At 39.1% G+C, this 24,788-nt stretch overlaps 1 protein-coding gene across 1 annotated transcript in view; it reads left to right on the top strand.

The window, feature by feature from the left end:
• The window catches only part of Smchd1 (structural maintenance of chromosomes flexible hinge domain containing 1), a 120,670-nt gene that overhangs the window by 23,081 nt on the left and 72,801 nt on the right, over positions 1 to 24,788 (top strand). The window contains exons 6-17 of the mRNA XM_051153692.1: positions 2,321 to 2,435; positions 2,536 to 2,655; positions 7,636 to 7,802; positions 9,682 to 9,772; positions 10,395 to 10,605; positions 12,430 to 12,550; positions 15,664 to 15,847; positions 17,346 to 17,540; positions 19,203 to 19,316; positions 19,950 to 20,056; positions 20,911 to 20,993; positions 21,166 to 21,279. Coding sequence (XP_051009649.1) covers positions 2,321 to 2,435; positions 2,536 to 2,655; positions 7,636 to 7,802; positions 9,682 to 9,772; positions 10,395 to 10,605; positions 12,430 to 12,550; positions 15,664 to 15,847; positions 17,346 to 17,540; positions 19,203 to 19,316; positions 19,950 to 20,056; positions 20,911 to 20,993; positions 21,166 to 21,279 — 1,622 coding nt within the window. The remainder of the gene's footprint in view (positions 1 to 2,320; positions 2,436 to 2,535; positions 2,656 to 7,635; positions 7,803 to 9,681; positions 9,773 to 10,394; positions 10,606 to 12,429; positions 12,551 to 15,663; positions 15,848 to 17,345; positions 17,541 to 19,202; positions 19,317 to 19,949; positions 20,057 to 20,910; positions 20,994 to 21,165; positions 21,280 to 24,788) is intronic.

Below are 24,788 nucleotides of genomic sequence, written 5' to 3'. Positions count from 1 at the left end.
TGCTTTGTAAGATTAGGCTAGCCTTGAACTCACAGAGATCCACCTGTCTCTGCCTTCCTGAGTGCTGGGATTGCAGGCATCTGCCACTGCTCCTGGCTTGAGATTTATTTTTTATGTGTGAACACCAGCATGTGTGTATTTTGCAAGTGTGTTCAAGTGCCCACTGAGGTCAACAGAGGGTGTCGTACCCTTTGGAGCTGGAGTTACAGGTGGCTGTGAGCTTCCTCATGTGGGTGCTGGAGAGTTATTCTCAAGAGCACCAAGTGTTCATAGTGCTAAGCCATCTGTTTAGCCCCCAGTGCTGTGGATTCATGCTTAAGGAATGAGGATTATTACCAGGCTAGCCTGCTCCAAGGTGAGACTGTGTAGGTGTGTAGCTGAGTGGGTGGACGAAGTAAGGAAACCCAACAAAACCAAGGATGTTTGGTTCCTAGCACCCAAGTCAGGTAACTGACAGCCACCCTTAACTCCCGCTCTACCTCCCTCCCTTCTATGTCCATTCATTCATCTATCTGTCACTCACCTACACTGATTCTAGCATCTTAGTTTGTTTTCCTTCTGTCTATCTCAGTTCCTTCCTTCTTTGATAAGTCTGTTTATTATGTACGTGTTTGGTTTGTTTCTTTCTGTCTTTTTGGTAGAATCAGGTTTGTTTGTGTGTTTGTAGAATGGTTGGCAATCTTACATTGAGTATTTCCTGTTCATTTCTTTAATATTTTATAGAAATATTTTCAAACAAGCAAAAATTTTATAGTGACTGCACTCATATGTGGATCCTTCCATCAGTTATTATTTATTATTTTGTATGTATGTATGTATGTGCCTTACTGTATGTGTAAGGCCAGAAGAGAGAGTCTGATCCTCTGGAGTTACAGTTACAGATATTTTCTGATACCCATATATTCATATAAGAACTCTCTCTATGTGTTCTGTGTATTATTGCTATTATTGTTGTTGTTATTAACGTGTTGTGGGCATTTTGTCTGTAGATATGTCTTGTCCACCACATTGGTGCACTGCCCTCAGAAGGCAGAAGAGGGCATTGGATCCCCTGGAGTTGGAGCTACAGATGATTGTGATCCACTGTGTGGGATCTGGAAGTCAAACTCAAGTTCTCTGGGAGAGCAGCTAGTGCTCTTAACTGCTGAGCCATCTCTCTCCAGTCCCACTAATATATTTTTAACAGGTGGTAAATGTCCATTTCAGCTTTTAAGTTTTCTAGGTATTATCACCAGCACCTTCATTTATAATAGTCTAGTTTGGCTTAAACACTTTTAGTGCACAGACATGTTTCATTCCCTCCAATTCTTTTTTGGTTTTGAGGAGGAGTCTCACTTTGTTGTCCCAGCTGGCCTGGCACTTGCTATGTAGGCCAGGATGGCTTTGAACTCTCGACCTCTCAGGGTCTGAGATTCTACCACCAGCTTAGTTTCATCCTCTAACTTTTGATAGTTGGACTCTGATATCTAGCTATGAATCTTGATAATTTCATACTCTTTGAAATTAATTCAATTTTTAAATCTTGTATAGAAAGTTTCCTTATATTTGGAAAATGTAGCCCATCTTTTCTTTGTCCAAATACTCTTTGTCTATTCTTTGCAGTTTCTTACAGTTTAGGTGCAGTGATGATCCTATAGACCTTAAATACCTAGTGTTGATTTTTCTTAACCTTTCCTTTTTTAAAAAGCCCTGAAGAGTAAAGCCTTAGCTTCACACACACTCGGCCGATTCCGTGCCACTGAGCCGCTTTGTTCTTCAAACTAAAGAAGCTCAAATTGTCTATACGTTTATGAGTTCATTCTTCTGCCAGTAAGATCTGCTCGTGATCCATCCGCTTAAGTGAATTCTTCATTTTAGTTATTCTTTCCAAAATGCAAATTTAAATAATAAAAATAATTTTATTTTATTGTCACTGTTTTTATTGATATATTTTGTGAAATACTCTTATACTTTATGGTTATGGCCTCTGTTTTTTTAACATCTGAATATAGGTTATTTAAATTTTGTTTAGTAAGGAATTGATTATGATTTTTAAAAAAGATGCATGTGTATTTATAAGCATGTGTGATCTTGCACCACCTGTGGGGCTTTGCAAATGCTGGGCAAACACTCTACCCCTGAATTACATCCCCAGGCCTAGAAAACATTTGCTGATTTTAGTAGAGGTTTTTCTTGTTTGTTTGTTTGTTTTGTTGTTGTTGTTTTTTAGGTGGGTGGGAGGTTTTGAGACGGGGTTTTATTATATACCTCATGCAGCCCTAAAGCTCAGCATGTTTCTACTTCTATCTCTCACTGTATTGATGACAATGTTTTCTTTTAGTGATCACTCAGGGTATGTTCGGCCAGTACCAGTACCTCGCAGCTTGAATAGTGATATTTCCTATTTTGGTGTTGGAGGCAAACAGGCTGTTTTCTTTGTTGGGCAGTCAGCCAGAGTAAGTGGAATAATTTCCCTGTAAGTGAAAAGTGATCAAATTTTTTGGGATTGACAAACAACTATTCGGAATGAATGTACTCTTCTAAATTGTTTGACAGATGATAAGCAAGCCTGTAGACTCCCAGGATGTTCATGAGCTTTTGCTTTCTAAAGAAGATTTTGAGAAGAAGGAAAAAAATAAAGAGGCAATATACAGTGGATACATTAGGAACAGAAAGGTACAGTACAGATTTTACAGCTCAAAATCACGCATGTATTCTTTTGATCACTTGACGAGACAAAGTGTTTTTCTGACTTATTACTGAGATGTTGGTGCTTTAAGAACTTGAAGGTAAGAGATTCTCACAATGAGTTATGTTTTCCTTTAGTATAAGTAGCAAAAATGGTATATTTATGTGTGTATATTCCTTTTATAGATAAAACTTTTCACATAAGTTAACTTGGGAAACTTTTTATAAGTTACCTAAAAAGTTGCAGACCTTGGTTGGAATTTGCATTAAATTTTTTTTGACATTTTATTCATTTATTTTGTGTGTATGGAGTGTGTGTGCATGTGCCCCAGTGCCACATGGCGGTCAGAGGATAACCTGAAGGAGTGGCTCACAGGGACTGAACTTAGATTGGTGTCAAGTGTCTTACAACTTGCATGTATCTCTTCCGTATTCACATTTATACATAATAAAAATAAGTCTTTAAAACACAAATAACTTTTGGTTTTTCAAGACAGGCTTTCCCTGGGTAGCCTGTAACTCACTCCATAGACCAGGCGGCCCCAATCTCGGAGATTCACCTGCCTCTGCCTCCCGAGTGCTAGGATTAGCATGTGCCACCACTGCCAGGCTCATACAAGTAACAATTTAAAAATGGCTTTCTTATTTGAAAATAAGTTGTGTATAATATGGGAAAACAATAAAATACCCCCACATATCAGAGAAAGGTGCTAACAACGTTTTGGTGAGTTTCTTTACAGTCCAGCATTTTTACAATGTGTATTTAGAGCTTTGAGTCTATATTTCCTACATCAACATCTTGAGTATTCATCATTTTAGAGCATGTTTTTATATACAGCACATATTAAGAAGATTATGTGTATGAGTGTTTTATCTGAAAATATGCGTAAATATTACCTGTGTGCCTGGTACCTAAGGCCAGGCGAGGATGTTGCAGCTTTATAGGATTTCTGCAGAAGGTTGTACTGTTATTTATGTGAGCATTTAGTATGTTTCAAAGATTTCCCTATAATTATTATGTATGGTGCTCTGTCTGCATGTGTGTCTACAGGCCAGAAGAGGGCGCCAGATGTCATCATAGACTGTTGTGAGCCACTTTGTGGTTGCTGGGAACTGAACTGAGGACCTTCGGAAGAGCAGCCAGTGTCTTAACCTCTGAGCCATCTCTCCAGCCTAACAATTTGAACTTTTAATATGTTTGTAATACATTTTATTTGAGAAATTAGACTCACAAATTATATATACTTTCAATGACTTTGCATTGAAGTACCTACCTGACCAGTTCTTTGTTTTGTTTTGTGTTTGTTTGTGGCCTCCCTAGGCTCATGTGTATGTCTCTGGGGTTGGGTATGAGTTTTCAAAAGCCAGCTCCAGCCCTAGTTAAGCTCTCTCCGCCTCATACTTGTGGATCAAGACGTGAGCTCTCAGCAGCAGCACCAGCACCTGCCTGCCTGCTGCCATACTTCCCACCATATAGTCTTAGACCCAGCTACCTTTTGAAAACATGGCACCCAATTAAATGTTGTTTTTATTTGTTTTTAATTTTTTTAATAAATTGCTATGGTTATGGTGTTTTATCACAGAAATAATAACAATCAAGACAAGTTGGTACCTGGTATTGTAGTATTGCTATGACGGACCTGTCTGTGTTGTAGTTGGGTTTGTTTGTTTGTGAAATGTGCTAGACTTTAAGACTTTGAAATAATTAAAGCAGTTGAATTCTGTAAACAGGGCTTAATGGGCAATCCTAGTTGTGAGCTTGAAAGTCAGTATGCTGAGCAAAAGCCCAGTTCAAGAGATTTTAGCAGCTGGGCTAGAGACCACTCTTGTCATATTTTGGCAAGGACTGTATCTACTTTCTGCCCTTGTCCTAAGAGTCTGTCTGAGGCTAAACTGAAGTGTTGAGGACTAATTTCCTTGCAGAGATTTCAAGACAGCCTAATATTGGTTCTGTCTTGTATTTGTTAGTCATCACTCTTTTTTTGGATTTTTTTGTTTTCTTTTGTTTTGTTTTTTTGAGACAGGGTTTCTCTGTGGCTGTCCTGAACTTGGCTTTGTAGACTAGGCTGGCCTGGAACTCACAGAGATCCACCTGCCTCTGCCTCCCGAGTGCTGGGATTAAAGGTATGCACCACCACTCTTATGCAGAGCTGTAGTGAACCAGACTAAGCAGGCCACAAAGAAACACAAAATGTACAGTACCTCCAGGAGACTTAATGCTGGCCCCTTGGTTTGTGTTGAAAGAGATAAGGAGAAATGGAAAGGAATGGTGTCCTCAGAGTGAGACTCTAGCTAGCTCATCCTGCAACTTGTGAAACTGAAAGGCCCATGGAATCATCTAATCATAAAAGGAGCAACAACAAATATAATTCAGAGAGAGGGCCAAATTCTATCCCTATCAGGCAGTCTAATTTGGCACCACTTGCCACAGTTCTGGCTTTATAGAGTCATGAAGAATACAAGAGTAAAGAGGTCATGGCTTCTTCTTCTGCCATTAAGGAAAGCCACTGCGACCAGGCATGCGGCTGTGGTGGGGGAGTTTTTTGCATGGATGCCTGGAGGGAGAGGCTGTTTTACAGATCTGAGAAAGTGAATCCTGGATTGCATTGGGTGCCCTAAGATGTTGAAGATGCCAGATCCTGGGCTACCTGCCAATGAGCGCTGATTATAGAGAGTGGAACCAAGGTTGAAAGAGGAAAGTGTGTTGTTGTAATCAGCCACGCTGGAAGGGTTAGGGTTAGGGTTCAGAACCAGTGAAGCTCTGTGACTCCAGACCTGGAGCTTCAGGATTTGGAGTTTAACCTACTGGGTTTCACTTTTGCTTTTGTCAGTGTTTTTTCATTATGCTCCGTTTCCTCCCCTTTAGTAATGTACTTTCTGTGCCATGGAAATGCATAATTTGTCTCCCCCTTTTTGTTTTTGTTTTTTTTTTTTTTGAGACAGGGTTTCTCTATAGCCTTGGCTGTCCTGGAACTCATTCTGCAGACCAGGCTGGCCTCAAACTCACAGAGACCCACCTGCCTCTGTCTCTCTGAAGACTGGGATTAAAGGGTTGCACCACCACTGCAGAGCTTGCTTTTTTGTTTTATAGGGGGAGTTACAATTAAGAGTCTCAGAAGAGACTTTGAACTTTTAAACGGTGTTGAGACTGAAAGGCTGTTTTGCATTGTGATGTGGGGACCTGCACGTGGGATGTGGTGGCTTGAATGAGAGTAGCCCTCCTACGCTCACGAGTCTGAAGGCTTGATCCCCAGTTGGCACAACTATTTAGGAAGGATGAGGGGGCGTGGCCTTGTTGGAGGAGGTGTGCCACTGTGGGTAGGCTTTAGAGTTCAGAAGCCCAAGTCATTCTCAGTTAGCGCTCTCTCTGCTTCATGCTTGTGGATCAGATGTGAGCTCTCAGCTCCTGTTCAGTGCAGTGCCTTCCTGTGTGCTGCCATGTTCCCCACCATGGTGCGGTTGCTCATGGGCTCTGCTAATCTCTGGAGCCATGATTGTCCCCTGTCCCCCAACTGAACGCTTTCTTTTCTAAGTTTCTGTGGCCATCATGTCCCTTCACAGCAACAGATTAACAAAGACAAGGCCTCATGTGTTACTCATTATATAGCCCAAGATGCCCTTGAACACAGTAATCCTCCTGCCTCAGTCTTCAGAGTGAGTGCTAAGATTACAGACAGGATACATTTTTTGGCTGCTGTTTTCTTGATTGTCTTTTCTATTGCTGTGATATACAATGTGCTGACAAAAGCAACCTAATGAAGAGTGGGTTTGGTTTTGCTTATAGCTCTAGACTTAAGTTCATCCTACTAGAGATGTCATTGCAGGACAAGAATTTGAGGCAGCCTGCCACGTCGTGCCCTCAGTCTAGAGCAGAGGCAGAGGGATACTAGGGCTCAGCTCTCTTTATGTACACAGTTCAGGGCCCCTGGTCTTCTCACACGAATTAATGTAATCAAGATAATCCCTCAAAGACACTGGCAGAAGCTAACCTCAGCCACAGGAACCCCTCAGGTTGACAGCATCGCTGCTGCTGTTCTTCCTCCAGTGCTGAGGGTGGAACCTAGAGCCTCTTTCATCTGAACAGACACTTCATGGATACCAGTGGTACTTGCTTCTTCTTTGTTGTTAATAATTCTTTTTAAAAATATTTGTTTTATGGCTATAATTTTGTCCAGGGTTGGGGAGGGGCTGTGTATGTGCTTCAATATGCGTCTGTGGGTGATTACCCATAAGCCACCTGATGTGGATGCTGAGGACTGAGCAGAGGGCTCGCTGTCTGCTGCATCATCTCTCTAACCCCCTTTGAACAGTTCTTTCCAGCTATTTCTGTGGAACTCTTCCTTCTCTCCATGCCAGTGATTTTCAGAATGTGGGTGGATTGAGAAATGAAGTCTTAAGTGGATGGGTGTTGATGACATAAGCTGGCACTGTCAAAGACTAAATAAAGCCTCAGGCCTGTGGGAAAATGGCAGTGCCTTCCCTGGGCTGGGTTCATGGAAATGGCAGCATTCCTTCTTTTTTTTCTGAGTGCAAATGTTCATAGTGTGTGCAGAAAGTGCTCCTACCAGTTGTCTGCTTCCCTGTTCTCTGTGTGTGACCTCCCTGTTGAGCTGTGTGCAGGAACACCCTCTCCCTAATGAGCTGTGGATAACAAGCTTCTGGGGCGCTGTTGCTTCTCCATCAGCTCAGGCTACGGATCCCAGATTTTCTTTGGGTCTGTATGTTGATCCTTATTTCATTCTCCGCCTTGTCTGGCCTGCAGCTCTCTGTAGCCTCGGCTGCATCTAATTCAGAGATGAGTCTGCCTCTGCCTTCCCAGTCCTGGGATTAGAGACATGTGCTACTATACCCAGCATTAAAAACTGTTCTTGAAACATTAAAAATAAAGTTTCTGAATCATCTTTAACACTTAAGTATGATTATGATTCTAGGTGATGTAATCTACTGTGTTTGCATTCACGCTTTTAGCCAGCTGATTCTGTTCACATTACGAGTGACGATGAAAGATTCCTACACAGTCTCATTGCGGAGGAGAAAGCGAAGGAGAGCTTCACTGCTGTGGTCATTACGGGGGTGCAGCCAGAGCACATACAGTACTTGAAAAACTATTTTCATCTTTGGACACGACAGTTAACGTAAGTAATTTGATTCAAGAAATGTTCCTGCTTTCTTGTGAGATGCAGGGTGGAAATGCACTCCCAGAGGGCCGTTCTCTTCCTTCCTGCCCCCACACCTGCCTTATGGCTTACTCTTTTGCCCCCTTCTTTGTTTGTTTGTTTGTTTGTTTTTTTAATTTTAAAGATTTATTTATTTATTATGTATTCAGTATTCTGCCTGCATGTACACCTGAACTCCAGAAGAGGACACCAGATCTCCTATAGATGGCCGTGAGCCACCATGTGGTTGCTGGGTATTGAACGCATGACCTCTGGAAGAGGAGACAGTGCTCTTAACCACTGAGCCATCTCTCCAGCCCTTGCCCCCTACTTTGTAAAGACGGAAAATAATTAGATATATATTGAAGTGTCCTTGGTATCCTTTTGGTCCAGTTTCTTTGCATTGGTACATTGTACCTTATTCTGATGTTGACTTCCCTTTTTATTTTTTATTTATTTATTTTTGGTTTTTCAAGTTCCAGGACAGCCAGGACTACACACAGAGAAACTTTGTCTCAAAAAACCAAAGAAAAAAAGAAAAAGGCTTTATTCTTGACATTGTTTATTGTCTGATATATTTATGTAAGAAATTAGATTTTCTTCTCTAAGTGCATATATAGTAGGTGTCTTAAAATTATGTTTTTTCTACCAAAGAAATTACATACATAATAAATATATTCTAATAAAAATAGCATAAATTTTAATTGTTCTTTGGAATAGACAACCATTAAAGTATGGTATGAAGACACTGATAGTTTTTATGTTGGTGTTTTGAAGAGTAGCTATGGTGAAGCCTTGTTCACTCTGCCTCCCTTCTTCTCCCACCTCTCCTCTTTCTTCCTTTAGAGACGATCCTTACTCTGTGTCTCAGGATGGCCTGGAGCCTGTGCTCCTCTTGCCTCTGCCTGCGAGGGCTGGGGCTACACGTGTGTATACCAGTCCATGCAAACCTAGGGCTCTTGGTTGGTTTGTTTGTTTGTTTTTAATTCATGAGAAGGAATTACGTACATTTCTACCTAATTAGAGAAACATTTTATTGTCTTAAATAAGCAAGATATAATTTTGTTTAACCGTTATTTTTAAAAAAGGAAGCAAACAAAGATTTGGTCATTCTTTTTTAATGGAATTTTGGTTAGTTTATTAAATTTTACTTTAATAAATACTTTAAATGTTGGTACAAGTTTTAGTGCTAATGTTGAGAGACCATACAACTTGTAATTTCCCTACTCTGAAGATTGTAAAAGATGCTCAGTATACTTTCAGATACTTTGAGTACCCTCTAGAACAACCGGAACAGAAATTTTATTTGATAAAGTGTTCTTTGGCTTTGGAAGGTGGAAAAGACTGGATTAAATAAAGCTGGTTTTGTACTATGGTGTATCAGAATCTATAAGTTGAAATGTAATGCTTGAATTTTAGAGTTTATTTTACCATTGGATTACTGTGTTAAAAAATGCCGGGAGCTGGGGCTGGAGAGGTGGCTCAGTGGGTAAGAGCGCTGCCTGCTCTTCCAGAGGTCCTGAGTTCAATTCCCAGCACCCACATGGTGGCTCACAACCGACTGTAATGTGATCTGATGATCTCTTCTGGCCTACAGGTGTACATGCAGGCATAACATTGTACGTGTAATAATAAATACATATTTGAAAGAAAAAGAATTCAAGTGATTAAAAAAAAAATGTGGGGAGTACTTGGCTAGCTATGTGGTAGCTCAGAGGTAGATGGCCCCATGGCACACGTGAGACCTTAGCACTTTGTCCGCAGTGACGCTTGGCTAGTAAGTGAGATAAATGGTGGCTAGAGAGTATGTGAACTATAATTTTATGTTAATAAAGAATAATATTATTCTTCATTTTAGGCATATTTATCATTATTATATTCACGGACCAAAAGGAAATGAAATAAATGCAGCAAAAGAAGTTGGCCCTTTCAACAATATCGATATTGAAGTAAGACAGACGTCCACCTCAGGACGCTACAGACAAATCTCTCCAAGTGGTGCTGGGTAACAAAAGCAGGCAGCGGTTAGACCAGTGTGCTCTCCTTGTTACCAAGTTTCTTTGGTTATTTAAATATCCAAATGAAGAGATGGTCTTTAGATGTATTTTTTAAAATCTTTTTGGTAAACAGTCCTTGGTTTCCCCTTTATTCATTCTTCTGTAGAGACAGGACTTATAGTTGTGCATGATGCTTTTGAAAGCAAGGAGAAAGGGGGATGTGTCTGTTCATGGCGTTGTATTTGTTCACGAGAGTCTTGTGTGGGGGGACGTAGAAGAACAGAACATGTTAGAATTGGGTTCTGCATGTCCTTATCCAAACCCTGGAAGGGATCTTATGTAAAATGTCCTATTTCCTAACTTTTTATGACTTAACTGCCCCTCAGTTCTGATTACTCTTTTCTGTTTTATAGTTGAATAGTCTTTACTTAGCTGCTCCTTAAAGGCATTGGCCCATTTGTAAATATATATATCTCCTTAACTAGGTGACTACTTTACAAAGCAAGGTGGGTTTTGGCTGAGAAAAGTAAAGTTACCATAGAATTTAATCATCTTTATTTTCTTTTTATTTTAGATTTCTTTGTTTGAGAAAGGGAAGACACCTAAGATTGTCAATCTAAGGGAAATACAAGATGACATGCAGACATTGTATATAAACACTGCGTCTGATAGCTTTGAGTTCAAGGCTCATGTTGAGGGAGACGGGGTAGTGGAAGGGGTCATCCGATACCACCCCTTCTTATACGACAGAGAGACGTACCCTGACGACCCGTGCTTCCCATCAAGTATGTTGATCTGACCTGTTACCTGAGAAATGTAACGTTGTGATTGAGGATTGTACGCTCTAAATGAAAGACTAGACTAAGTTTAAACAGACTTTCCTTACACTGGTTTGTATGTATAATATTTGTAACTCCCTATAGTCTCTTTTTGTTCTAAAGTAAATTCATGAATTATCTGTGTTTAATTCGTATACTTGCTTTACTTTTTTTTTTTTTTTTTTGACAACTTCATACATTTATATAAATGCTTTATTTTGTGAATATTAATTTTCAGGTTAAAAAGCACTTGACTTTCAGAAACTTTTAATTTTTCTTTTTCTTTCTTTCTTTCTTTTTTTAAATTATAATTTATAATTATATTTTTATATATTATAGTTTTTATATAATATATTATAATTTTAATTATAATTTTTCTAGCCCTGCCTGTCTTGAACTCCCTTTGTAGACCAGGCTGGCCTTGAACTTACAGAGACCCTCCCAAGTGCTGAGAATAAAGGTGTGTGCCACCACGCCCAGCTTTTCTTTTTGTCTTTTAGTGAGCTCAGTTTTTATATGTATTTATGATAGCCCTATATGTATTCTTCACAGTACCTTTCTTTTATGTGTGTTTATTAAATTTTTATGTTATATAATTATATCTCATTTTTCTATTGTGCTTTGGGTTTGTCTTGCTTTTATAAGGCTTTTTATGCCTTATGTTTCTTTTAAAGATCCTTGTAGGGTTTTGTATGCATGCATGTATACACACACACATACATACATATATGGCCTTTCTGGGAGGTAAGGCTCAATTAATTTAGAGGATTTATGTATATGTTAATATATTAGGAGCATATGTTTAATTTACCTGGTATCTAAGAATGTATTTCTAAAAAGCACAGTGCTGTTGATGATTGTACTAATTTGCTCCTGATACATGATAGTGTATCATTTTCGGCCAATCTGAATTCAGCCTTTGGAAATATCGTAGTTTATATAAAACTAAGTTGAGTACTTTTGACTCATTTGTCCAAAATAGATCAATTTACTGTTACTTCACACTGTAAATTCTTCAGATGATTTTCCCATGAGCATTGCTAGTTTGATAGAATTGTAGAAATTGTGTTTCAGTTACAGATTTTAAGAAGTTATTTGTGAGAGGCAGGCGGATCGCTGTGAGTTCGAGGCCAGCCTGGTCTACAAAGTGAGTCCAGGATGGCCAAGGGCTACACAGAGAAACCCTGTCTCGGAAAAAAAAAAAAAAAAAAAAAAAGAAGTTATTTGTGGAAAACAGGAAATTCAATATAGAAAAATCTTTTTGAATGTGTAACTTTTTTGTTTTAATTTTTAGTAATGGATTTAAAAGCTGAGTGTGGTGGCTCACACCTTCAGATCCCAACACTCAGAGGCAGAGGCAGTTGGATCTCTGAATTCGAGGCCAACCTGGTCTACAGAGTGAGTTTCAGGACAGCCAGGGCTATATAGAAAATCCCTGTCTGGAAAAAAAGAAAAAGAAAAATGGAAGGAAGACAGACAGACAGAAAGAAAGAAAGAAAGAAAGAAAGAAAGAAAGACAGACTAAGCTTTAAAGATAGTAGTCTGGTCAGCTGGTGTGGTGCTCCTGCTTCATATTAGATAGGGTAGAGGTAGTCAGTTTTATTAACTATTAACTGTTGGAAATCTGTCTTTTTACGTTAACAAGATTTTCTGATGCAAGTTGAAGGATTATATGTTGTATTTCTCTGAAACAACTTTTATATGCCCTTACAGAAATTGATTTCACAGTAGTAAAAAAAAGTTCTTCATTTATAAAAATTAAACGATTGTCCCATTTACTCTTTTATATAGAATTAAGAGATGAAGAAGAAGATGATGACTGTTTCATACTTGACAAAGCAGCAAGAGGGAAAAGACCAATTTTTGAATGTTTTTGGAATGGACGACTAATACCATATACATCAGTTGAAGAGTAAGTTTTGATTGTTGAGGATTACAGTTTTTGAACCTAATTTTTAAAATTAAAAATAGATATTTTCATATATTATATTCTGATTACAATTTCCCTCCCCCAACTCCTCCCAAACCCTTCCCATCCCTCTGAATCCGTGCCTTTTCTTGCTCTCATTAGAAAACAAATGGACATCCAAAAAAGAAAGAATGAGAAAGAAAAATAATAAAATAAGGTAAAATAAAAACAAACCTGAACAGAACAGAATAAAATAATGAGTAGGAAAAAAGATAACCAAATAAAAGGCACAAGAAACATATATAGGCACAAAGACACACATACTCACACACACACCTCATGAGGTGGCCCTTCTGCTCTAGTAAGTTTCCATATGGCCCCTCAAATTGTTAAATCCGATCAGAGGGCGACTGGTGACTCCTGCAGCTTTTGTGCCACTGTTGCCCCAGCATATCTTCCAGGCAGGTCACCTTTGTTGACAAAGGGTTTGTAGCTGGGTTAGTGTTTACCTTTCTCCTCTGGTAGTGTGCAGAGTGCCTTCTCGTACCCTGAGCGCTAGTCCATACGGTGAAGGCGCTAGGTAGGCACAAGCTTGACTTTTCCGTTGTTCATTGAGTTATATAGATATTATCTTCAGCAACAGGGCCTTACCATTGGTGTGTGGAGAGCAACCAATAGCCTTGGCTGTGGCCTGGTTAGTTTAGGGATTTCCATTGGGCCCATTAGCCAGTAAGTCATGTAACCTCTCTCTGACACTGGAGGTTTCATTTGGTGGTCAGAGGTGTCTAGTTTGGGCTTTGTCTCACCCATTATTGTGGGAAAGATTAAGCTTTGTCACAGGTGGAAGCAGTCTTGGCTGGCTTTACCCTTGGGGCACCCCATGAATACCTTGTGACAGACTGGGTGGAGCCATCCTGGGCCTGGAATTCAGGTAGCGGACCTGGGAACCCCACCTGGGCTATTGTTTTTCTAATTGACCCTCAATGGGAGAAGGAGACCGCCCTTTCCATGTGACTCAGGCAGGTGGAGAGCCAGAGAGACACCTAAGGACCCGTCTCGTGGAACGGAACGGATACCGGAAGGTTCACTCTTTTGTCCCTTTAACCTTTTTTCCTTCTTGTGTAAGCTAGTTGGGTTGTATAATAAAGTTTAATTATTTAAAAAAAAGAGCCAACACATTATTTGGTGATTCTGTTTAGATTTCTTTCATAAATATATATCTGTTAAGATCCTCTTACTGTAATAAGTTTACAGATGACCCAAGTGGCTGTTGCCTTTAGCTGTCCCCCTCTATTTCCTCTCTTACTCCCTTCTTCCTTTCCCCTGTCCATTTAATCCTGTTCTAGGTACCCATCCTAATCCTCACCCATCTCTGTCTATGTTTTTCTTCCTAGGGACCCCCCCAGCCCCCCCCAACCCCGCAGTCACTTAACCTAACCTCTATGGTTATACAGATTGTGGCCTGGTTATCAAAGATTTAACAACTAACATCCACATATAAAAGAATACATACCATTTTTCTTTTGGGTCTGGCTTTCCTAACGGCGTGATTTTTTTTTCCCCCTAGATCTTTTTAACCTGTAAATGTCATGATTTCTCCTCCCCTCGCCCTTTTCCTACTCTTTTTCTTTCTTCAGCTGAATAATATCCCATTGTGTAAATGTACCATGTTTTCTTCATGCATTCCATCTGTTGAAAGGCATCTTGGCTGTTTCCAGTTTCTGGCTGTTATGGGTAGAGCAGCAGTGGCTGTTTGGGCAAATGTCTCTCTAATAGGATGTAGAGTTCTTAGGGATATGCCCAACAGGTATAGCTAGACCTTGAGGTAGATTGATTCCCTGCTTCCTGGGAACTCCCACACTGATTTCCATAATGGCTGTACAAATTTGTACTCCTGCCAGCAGTGGATGAATTCCTGTTACCTACATCCTTGCCAGCATGACCTTGGCTGTTCTGACTGGTATAGATGAAATCTCAAGTCGTTTTGATTTACATCTCCCTGAATATAAGGACATTTAACATTTCTTCTGTTTCTCAGTCATTTGACTTTTGCTCTTTTGAAAATTCTCTACCTAGCTAGGTACCCCATTTTTGTAGCTGGGTTGTTTTCTTGCGTCCAATTGTTTTAGCTCTTTATATATTTCAAATATTATCTCTCTGTTTAAAGCATAGTTGGTAAAAATCTTTCTCATTCTGTAGGCTACTGCTTTGTCCAAGTGATGGTATCTATTGCCGTACAGATGCTCTTGAGTTTCATGAGGTTCCGTTTATTAATTGTTGTTCTTAATGGTTCAGAGAGTCTTTTCATGGGCCAGTTTCCCCCCAACTTTTTATTCTGCCCAAGTATAAGGTATCTGTTTTTAAGTCAAGGTCTTTGATTTATCTGGTGTTGAGTTTTGTGCAGGGTGATGAATAGGAATGTGTTTGTTTTTCTACGTGCACATATCCACTTTAACCAGCACCATTTGTTGAAGATGCTGTCTTTTTTTTTCCAGTGTGTATTTCTAGTTTCTTTATCAAAATCAGATGTCTGTGTGTGGATTTATGTCTTGAGTCTTCAACTTGATTCCATTGATCAACATGTCTGTGCTTATGCCAGTGCCATTTTTTTTATTATTATAACTCCATAGTATAAGTTTAATGAGGGATGGTGATACCTCCAGCAGTTCATTCATTATCTAGGATCAGTTTATATTACTATGGCAATACCAGCTTGTTTTTTAGGTCCGTTTTCTTGGAATTCCTTTCCTATCCTTATGCCCTGAGGTGATGTCTATACTTGATGTTACGGTGTATTGCTTTGATGCAGCAGAAGGATGGGCCCTGTTTATTGGGAAACTGAGACCGTTGGTGTTGAAAGATGTCAATGAGCAGGGTTTGCTGCTTCTTCTTCTTCTCTTGTTATGGTGTGGGTTTCTCCCTCTTTTCATTTGCTGGCTGGGACTATGTATTCCTTGTGTTTTCTGGGGTAGTTGATCTCTTCAGGTTAAAAAAAATTCTTTTAGTACCTTCTGTAGAGGTGGAATTGCAAATAGAAACTGACTAAATTTGGTTTTATAGTGCAGTGTTTTGTTAACCTGATCTTCTGACTGACCAATAATCTTGTTCTGTTCCAGCTTTGACTGGTGTGCTCCTCCTAAGAAGAGAGGGCTTGCCCCAATTGAGTGCTTTAATAGAATATCTGGTGCATTGTTCACTAATGACAGATTTCAGGTCAGCACAAATAAACTGACGTTTATGGATCTTGAGCTGAAATTGAAAGATAAGAACACCCTTTTTACAAGAATTTTAAATGGACAGGTATGCAATTTAAAGGTCAAGCTTTGACTATTTGCCAATGATCTCTTGTTTTAAAAGTATACATTAAATAGGTTTTTACTAATATTTATATACTTTAAATTCATTTACTCAAAAGACTGCTGTGTTCAAATAATCATTGTTTGCTGAAATATGTAAATACTCTCTGTCTCTGTGTCTGTCTGTCTGTCTGTCTCTCTCTCTCTCTCTCTCTGTCTCTGTGTGTGTGTGTATGTGTGTGTGTGTGAACACGTGTCCACCAAAGCCAAAGATGAGCAAGTGCGCTTAACAGCAGAACCATTTCCCCAGCCCCTTAATACATTTGTGTAATCATATTTGGGTATTATGTAATGTATGTGACTATTACTTAGTAACCAACCTATCAATGTGTATAACTTTTATGCTCTGGTATATCAGCCGAAATTTTTTTAAAGACTACGGTGGTTAATTTTTTTTTTTCATGAACTGTTAACTGTTCATTACACTAAAATTTTCAAATAGGTTAAACTGTGTATAATTTATTTACCTTTATTAGATATTCTTTCTCTATGTCTGTCTCTCTCACTTTTGAGATAGTCTCTTATAGGGCAGGCTTGGCTCAAGCCTGTTATAGCCTGGCCTTGAACTCCTGGTCTTCCTGCTTGTTCCTCCCAAGTGCTGGAATTTCATGCATGTGACGCCATGCTCAGCTTTATTAGATCTTAATATCGTGCCTCTGGTATTATCAAGCATCTCCGCCTATTAAGAATATGTATGGGATCCAGACACTTACTACTCTGTAAGGCCTTAACAAATTTGTGAGTGCATGTGCGCATATGCACATGCATGTGTGCACGAAGCAAGGCATGACGTAGAGGTCAAGGCACAGTTTGCTGCAGTCAGTTATCCCCCTCCACCACGTGAGTTTTAAAGACTCAGGTTTTCAGGCATGATGGCAGATGTCTTTAACTGGGTGAGCCACCTCACTACTCCATAGCTGAGCAGTCTTCATATTGCTTTGTGACTTACCAAGGGGGCTGGGTATAATTGTGGATTGGTCAGTATTAAAGTACATGCACTGGAAATGAAACAAAACAATTTCCATGGGAAGAAGATTGTGTGCTTCTCAACTTTAAAATGATTTACGTTGCACTACTGCACAGTCAGTGGTTTAATGCTTAGCTGCCAAGAGATAAATAATTATCAACCTTAAATTACCAGAGAAATGTATCACATAATACAGTATTTATAGTCCTTCATTCTTGTAAGTCAAGTCGTGTTAAATTTTTCTCCATTTTTCTGTAGGAAAGAAATCTGTATTACCTGGAGGACGTAATAAAGAAAACATGACTTAATTTTATGAAATCCCCCATGTGTACATAGAGACTAATATGGCAAGATAGTTTAATTTTTACCTAAGTTTTGTGAAGTATGATGTGTGGAGGGAAAGTGAAATGACATTTGTAAGGCTGTATTTCTTTACTGATAGCTGTATTTCATAGAACATTTTGAATTTTTACAGGAGCAGAGAATGAAAATTGACAGAGAATTTGCTCTATGGCTGAAGGACTGTCATGAAAAGTATGACAAACAAATAAAATTTACACTTTTTAAAGGAATAATCACCCGTCCAGATCTTCCCTCTAAAAAGCAAGGCCCCTGGGCAACATACTCAGCAATAGAATGGGATGGAAAAGTATATAAAGCAGGACAGCTGGTAGGTGCAGCCCGTGTTCAAGCTAAGTTCTTAGACTGTATCAAATGCAAAAATGCTTATGTTAGTTTCACTGGAACCATAAAAAGTGAAAAACAAAGTAATTTTAATATACAATTTATTGTATCTTGTTAAAAATTCTGTTTATTGCCAAAAACTTTATTAGTGAAGTATTATTTCTTTTCTTACACTGACCTTGCACACTTGTTTCTTACGCACTTGGAGTGGCAGCATCTTAACTAGTGTGTTGTTATTACTATTTTTTTTTTTTTTTTTTTTAGGTATTTTTTTGTTGCTCAACAGTATTTTCTGATTTTAAATGTATTGTGAACATAGAGACTAAGATACGCTTTGATCTGGTAACAGTCAACCTAACAATGGAAGTAGCATAAGCATAGATAGAAGGAAGGCAACTTGAATGAAAAAAGAATGGTTAGGAGAGGGCAGAGTTTTCTGATGTTGGATGATGTTAGGACTGAGAAGAAGAAAGCAAATAGTAAAATACTTTGGGTGAAAAGTTTTGAGTTAACCTCAAAAGAGGAAGAACCTTGGATATGATCAACAGTTGTAAAAATAGAAAGACATTCCCTCCATTACTGTGCAGGGTGCCATCATAATGTAGTTAAACTCAAGGACGCGAAAAGGAGCCAAGGGCTGGGCTTTCTCTGACATTTAGATCAGAACAGAAGAGAGCCAGTGACAAAGGACACTGAAAGGATATGGCATGGAATGGGAGCAAACTAGGCCTCCGGGTATCCATGAAGCCAACTGTAGACTTATAAGGAGGAGGGAGTAACCAGTTTTTCAACTGCTTCATGGACTTGAGGAAATGCTTCTTAGATAATCAGTTCTGAAAAATTCAAAAAACAAAAAACAAAAAAACAAAACATTAAATTTGTTGTTTTTTTCTCCTACCTAACATACATATGACTCAAAATAGCTGATAATGAGGGAAAAGATGGACTTTGGGTTTTTTTTTTTTTTTTTTTTTTTTTTTTTTTTTTGTTTTTTTTGTTTGTTTGTTTGTTTTGTTTTGTTTTCCTCCAAATTTTAGGGTTCTGTTTTTTGTTTTTTTTTTTTTTAAAGACTTATTTATTTATTTAATTTATATGAGTGCTTTATACCTGCATACCAGAAGAGGGCACCAGATCTTATTATACATGGCTGTGAGCCACCATATCATTGCTGGGAATTGAACTCAGGTCCTCTGGAAGAGCAGACAGTGCTCTTAACCACTGAGCTGTCGCTCTATCCCTGAACTTTGAGTTTTGAGACACAGTGTCACTGTGTCGTTTAGGCTGGTCTATAATTGAGCAATCTACTGCTCAACTCCCAAGTACAGGGATTATAAGCAGGCCCCCACCACCCCTGACTCATAAGCAACTTTTGAGCTAATGTATTGATGAACATATTAATTTGCCAGCATTTTTAAACACATGCTTACGAGTGACATGTTTGTTTGAAGTAGCTCCTGTCTTAACACAGATTTGCCAAGAGCAAGTACTGAGTCTCACACACTTGGTTTGCTTTGTTGTTTTTGCAGTGATTGTTATGAATATTTTTCACATGCATAAGAGTTATATAATGTAGTTATTATTAAATCTGTTATCCTTATAAAATATTAAACTGAATCTTTTTTTTTTTTTTTTTAATGCTAAATACTAGGTCAAGACAGTCAAGACACTTCCTCTCTTTTACGGAAGCATCGTAAGATTCTTCCTTCATGGTGATCATGATGGAGAAGTGTATGCTACGGGAGGTGAAGTTCAGATCGCAATGGTAGGAAAGCAAGCGCTGAAGGTGTTCTGGTGACATTTGTGTGTAAATACTAGAAGAACGATAATGATGAGTGAAATGGTTGTAGTCAGCATAATTTTTTGTTCCAGATTTAATGCTTATAAATCTGTTTTACTCTGTATGTCCGATAGTTTACATGTATGCATATTACTATTAGTATCATAGTACTTTGATAAAAGGCAAAATTCCACTAGGTTCACAGATGAGTAATCCCTGGACAGAATTCTATTTCAAGAACAAATAACTCTAAGATTAAAATAAGTTTTTTTTTTCTTACATTATTCTTGTTACTTGAATTTTATTAGGATTATATAGGTTAAATAAAAAAGTGAAAATAGTCTCTGAGGTAGAAGGAGAGAACCAGTTTCCAAGAGTTGTCCTCTGACCTCCACACTGTGCCCCCACACACATTCTATATACACACAGTAATATTTGTTTAAAGTTATATTTTTAAAAGTGAAAGTGGACAGTTAACTATAAGAATAGTTAGTTACTCTCATTTGTATGCTTAGTTGGGGTAAAATTGATGTCTTTGAAAGAAATAAATGGATTTGTTTGTTTTGTAACTAAGTTTAGATTGCTATCTTTGCAATGCTGACGTAGATTTCTGTTCAGGAACCCCAGGCGCTGTATGATGAAGTGAAGACCGTGCCCATTGCGAAGCTGGACAGGACAGTAGCCGAGAGGACAGTTAAGAGATATGTAGAAGATGAAATGGCAAGGTAATTGAATTTCAAGAAGTAAGTCTAAACAAAATAAGAATTGGGCCTGGGCACAGTGGCACCTGTGGGGGGGGGGGGGCAGAGGCTGATGGATGTCTGTAGTTCAAGGCCAGCCTGCTCTACTTACCCAGTTCTAGGCCAACCAGGTGTACACAGGCATTTATTTATACCTTGATACAGGCATTTGAAATAATTTGGCATAGCTTAGCTAGAGGAAATGGACTTCTAAGAAGTAAAGAACACTGAAAAAGAAGTGGCCAGTGAAATAATAGCAGCTGTCCCCCAGGAGACTGAGGCAGGGAGGGCATGGAAGGCCAGCCCGAGCTATGCAGCAAGTTCCAAGACAGCATGGCCCGACGTAAAGTGGTCTCTGCCACCACCACTTTAAGATCTAACAAATACAGAAGGAAAGAAAATAAAATAGGTGAAATTTCTGGTTTTTTGTTTTGTTTTGTTTTTTGAGACAGGGTCTCTCTGTGTAGCCTTGGCTGTCCTGGACTCACTTTGTAGACCAGGCTTGCCTTGAACTCACAGCAATCTGCCTGCCTCTGCCTCCCGAGTGCTGGGATTAAAGGTATGCGCCACCACGCCCGGTTTTTGGATCAAGCTAGTAATGCTATTTTATTTCTGAAAAGAAAATTTTAGTTTGTCTTTAAAAAGAAATTTGTACTATAAAGAGAAAAATCATTTAGGTGTTAATATCAAGTTAGATTTTTATCTTGGCTTTTTACTAGTTACAGTAAGAGGTTTAACTTCAAAATGTTTCAATAGTATCATATTCTTGTAATTTGCATATTTAATTAATTCTATAATTAACTGAATTTACAGGCATTAATGTGTTTATTTTATAATAGGCTCCCTGATAGATTATCTGTAACGTGGCCTGAAGGAGATGAATTATTGCCAAATGAAGTTAGGCCTGCTGGAGCCCCCATTGGTGCGTTGTTTGCTGATGTCCCCTCCCGCTGGCTTTGTTCTTTTGTTTTGTTTTGTTTTGTTTTTTTAGTTGTCTACTTCTAATATATAGAAAACTAAAATATTAGAATGCAACATGAAGATTGTCTAGATTCTTGGTGGTTAATGTGACTCTCTTTATTTTGGGCTCATAGGAGCACTAAGAATTGAAATACTTAATAAGAAGGGGGAAACTATGCAAAAGCTGCCAGGACCAAGTCATGGAGGATCAAAGAAGCTGCTGGTCGAACTTAAAGTTATACTACACAGTAAGTGTATAGATTAACTTGGGCCTCTAATGAATGTGTAAGAAAAATTGAGCATCTTTAATTTTTTGATAACTTTAACCTAGTTAATGCAGTGAATTTGGTTAAAGTTACTAAATAGAAATTAAGGTACACTTTTCCAGAAGTCAGGTGGGAGAACTCTACTGAGGCATAGCTGAATGCTCAAAACTCAGGGAATAAGGAGTTTTTTATTGCTTGAGAAGAGGGATCTAAACTGCAAATGCCTGTGAGTTTTTCTAGGAATTTGGAAAGGAGAAGTGATTTGATCCAACCTGGGACTTTCAGAACCAATGCTGTACTTTCAGGGAGGGGTTGCATGAAACCTTTAACATGGGTTTTGTATCTCAGAGTGCCCTACAGCTCATGTGTTCCTGCCCTGCAGAGCACAGCTCACTCTGCTGTAGTGGACAGCTAACTACCACAGCACAGTATTATGTCCTTTTACCCTGAAAAGAAGAACTAACATCAAGTTCTCAAGTTACTCCATGTGCCATGAAAGGAAGCCACACTACCAAATTGTTTTTACAAAACCAGTATTACTCTATGATACCAAAACTGGATAAAGACACAACAGAAAAAGAAAATTAGAGACATATTTCCCCAATGAACATAGATGTGAAAATTCTCAGCAAAGTATTTGTTGACCAAACTTAAGAAAACATAAAGGATCATTTCAACATGATCAAGTAGATTTTATTCCAGTGTTACAGAGATCATTCAACATAAGTCAATAAGCTTAATATATCACATAAATAGATTTAAGGGTAGAAATTAGATGATTACTTCAAAAGATTTGCAAAAGGGCTAGTAACAAAGTCCTAAAACCCCTGAAGAAACTTAAATTACAAGGACCATCTCTCAACCTAGTAAAGGCTACATTCAGCATACTGATAGCCAACATTATTATATTACTTTTAAAGTATTTTTAAGCGTGTGCGTGCGTGCATGCGTGCGTGCGTGCGTGCGTGTGTGTGTGTGTGTGTGTCTGAGTGAGTATGTGCATGTGTATGCAGGTACCCGTGGAGGCCTGAGGAGAGTTTTGGATCCTGGAGCTGGAATTACAGGGCATGATGAACCTGGAAGTGTAGTTGCTAAGATTCAACCTCTGGTCCTTACAGAGGCAGTACATGCTTGAGCCATCGCCCCCCCATCATTGAATTATGTTAGTGGGAAAGAACTCAAAGCAATTCCACTAAAATGAAGAACAGGACATAGATGCTCACTTTTTTCACTCTTACTCAATATAGTGCTGAAATTCTCAGCTACATCATTGTGATGAGAGAAGAAAATGGGAGGGTGCAGGTAGGCAGAGCAGAGCAAGCCTTCTGCAGGGGTCATTGTAAGAACTCCAGTAGGAAAATTAGAACTGATGACACTAAGGAAAAGTCAGCATGACAAAAGCCTGCTTGTGTACCAGTGAAGGCACAGGCCTGACAGGAGGTGACCCCACCTTACTTTCCTTTAAAATCAGTACCTTGTGCTAAACCAATCAAGTAAGTGAACTACAAAAAAACCTTTTGTTTTCTTTTGCTTTGTTTATTTACTTTGGGTTTTTTGAGACAGGATTTCTTTGTGTAGCCCTGGCTATCTTGGACTTGCTTTGTAGACCAGGCTGGCCTTGAACTCATAGAGCTTTTCCTGCCTTTGCCTCCCCGAATGCTGGGATTAAAGGCGTGTGCCACCACCCTGGGTTAATCAATACTTTTTAAGAGTGAAGTTGAAGACTACACTAGAAGATGGAAAGAGCTGCTTTGCTCATAGACGGGAAGATTCAGGGCTGGGAAAGGGCTGTCTTACCAAAGCAGGGGCAGGTTCAGTGCAACCCAGAAGAGTACCAACGCCGTTCTTCAAGAGGGCACCTGAAGTTCCATTCGGAAGCACAGAAGGCCTGGATAGCCAAAGCAAATCTGATCAAGAGTACCCTGGCTGGGTGTAGTGATGCACGCCTTTCATCCCAGCTATTATGAGGCAGGGGCAGGCAGGCTTCTGTGAGTTCAAGGACAGCCTGGTCTATATAGTAAGTTCCATTACAGCCACGGCTACACAGACAGACCCTTGAAGGAGAGATAAACCTGTTTGTTGTTTAATTCACAAGTGGGCATGAGAAAAAGACTTGTGAGAGAGGCAGGTGATGTTTGTCCCCTTAGAAGTTGAACCAACGTGCGGGGGAGATTGGTTGTGAACCAGCTGAAAAACATCCTTGAACAAATTCTGAAAGGAGATATAAATGTGAGCCAAAAACAGGAGCCAGAGCCTTTGGATACTTGGAATAGTTTTGGCTATTCATCGCTCCACTTGAAGATGCTCCTAGAGAGGACCTCTCAAGGGAAGGCTTTGGGGCCCCGGGCTCTGGCTGAGGTTCCAGGTTCTGGTTACTCCAGGTTCTAGCAGAAGAAATCCTGCTGATTATGCCAGGAGAATCGTTCCTCAGAACTGATAGCCTTACGGTTTCATTATTGTATTTTTTAATCTTCTTTTCCTATTGTTTAGGTTAGTCGGGTTATAAGTGAGGTATGCTCATTAATAAGTTTGTAATAAAATATATTTGCTAAGAAAATTGAGTCTATTGACCCTATCTCTAAATAAATTAAAATGTGAAAAATTAAAAATCACTAATAACAAAAACATAATTCTGAAATATCATATCTTATTTTAAGTTATACTACTGAGCCATAACAATAAAAGCAGCAAGATACTGGCACAAAAACACATATGTAGATCAATGGACAGAATATAAGTTCTAGACTTTTTTTTTTTTTTTTGTAAAGATGCCAAAAATACTCTGAGGAAAAGATGACATCTTTTTAGCACACGTTGCTGGGAAAACTGGATCTCTGCCGTAGCACAGTGAAGCTAGCTCCTGATTCCTCACTTGCACAGAAATCAACCACAAGTGAATAATCCTTGACATAAGATCTGAAACCTCAAGTTACATGCACAGGCTAAGAGTTGTGACGAATGACTCAGGCACTCAGGAAGTGAGGCCAGCCGTTCACAGATGGGTCCCAGTGGCGTACACAAGCTTCTGCGAAGAGTCAGCCTGCAACATGAGAGGGATGTCTCCCAGACTTACATGTTAGGATCAGTGTCTACAGGAACCTTGAAAAAGCTAAACAGTAAAAACATAGACTAGGAAGCAGAATATAGTTCTCAAAAGAAAGAAAACAAATGATCAATAAGTATCTTAAAGTGTTCAACGTTCTTAGCCACCAGGAAAGTGTAAATTAAAATATTGACAATGTATCTCATCTAATCAAGAAAACAGATACCATTTATGTTGGTGAGGATGTGGGCAAGGAATGAGCCTTGTGTGCTGCTGGGTACTAAGCTAGCATGCACACTGTGGAAGTGATGCGGGATCCCGAATCTGTGCTGCTTCTGGGCATATTTCTAAAGGACGGTATATCTGACTTTAGAAGTTCTCTCACCCTTCAAGTGAAAGCATTGTAATGAGCTAAATATTCATTATATAGTGTGACGCATCAACACAA

This window comes from Acomys russatus, chromosome 12 (genome assembly GCF_903995435.1).
Source record: "Acomys russatus chromosome 12, mAcoRus1.1, whole genome shotgun sequence".
In the NCBI taxonomy this organism is placed as follows: Eukaryota; Metazoa; Chordata; class Mammalia; order Rodentia; family Muridae; genus Acomys; species Acomys russatus.
This window is presented reverse-complemented; position numbering and strand designations above follow the sequence as displayed.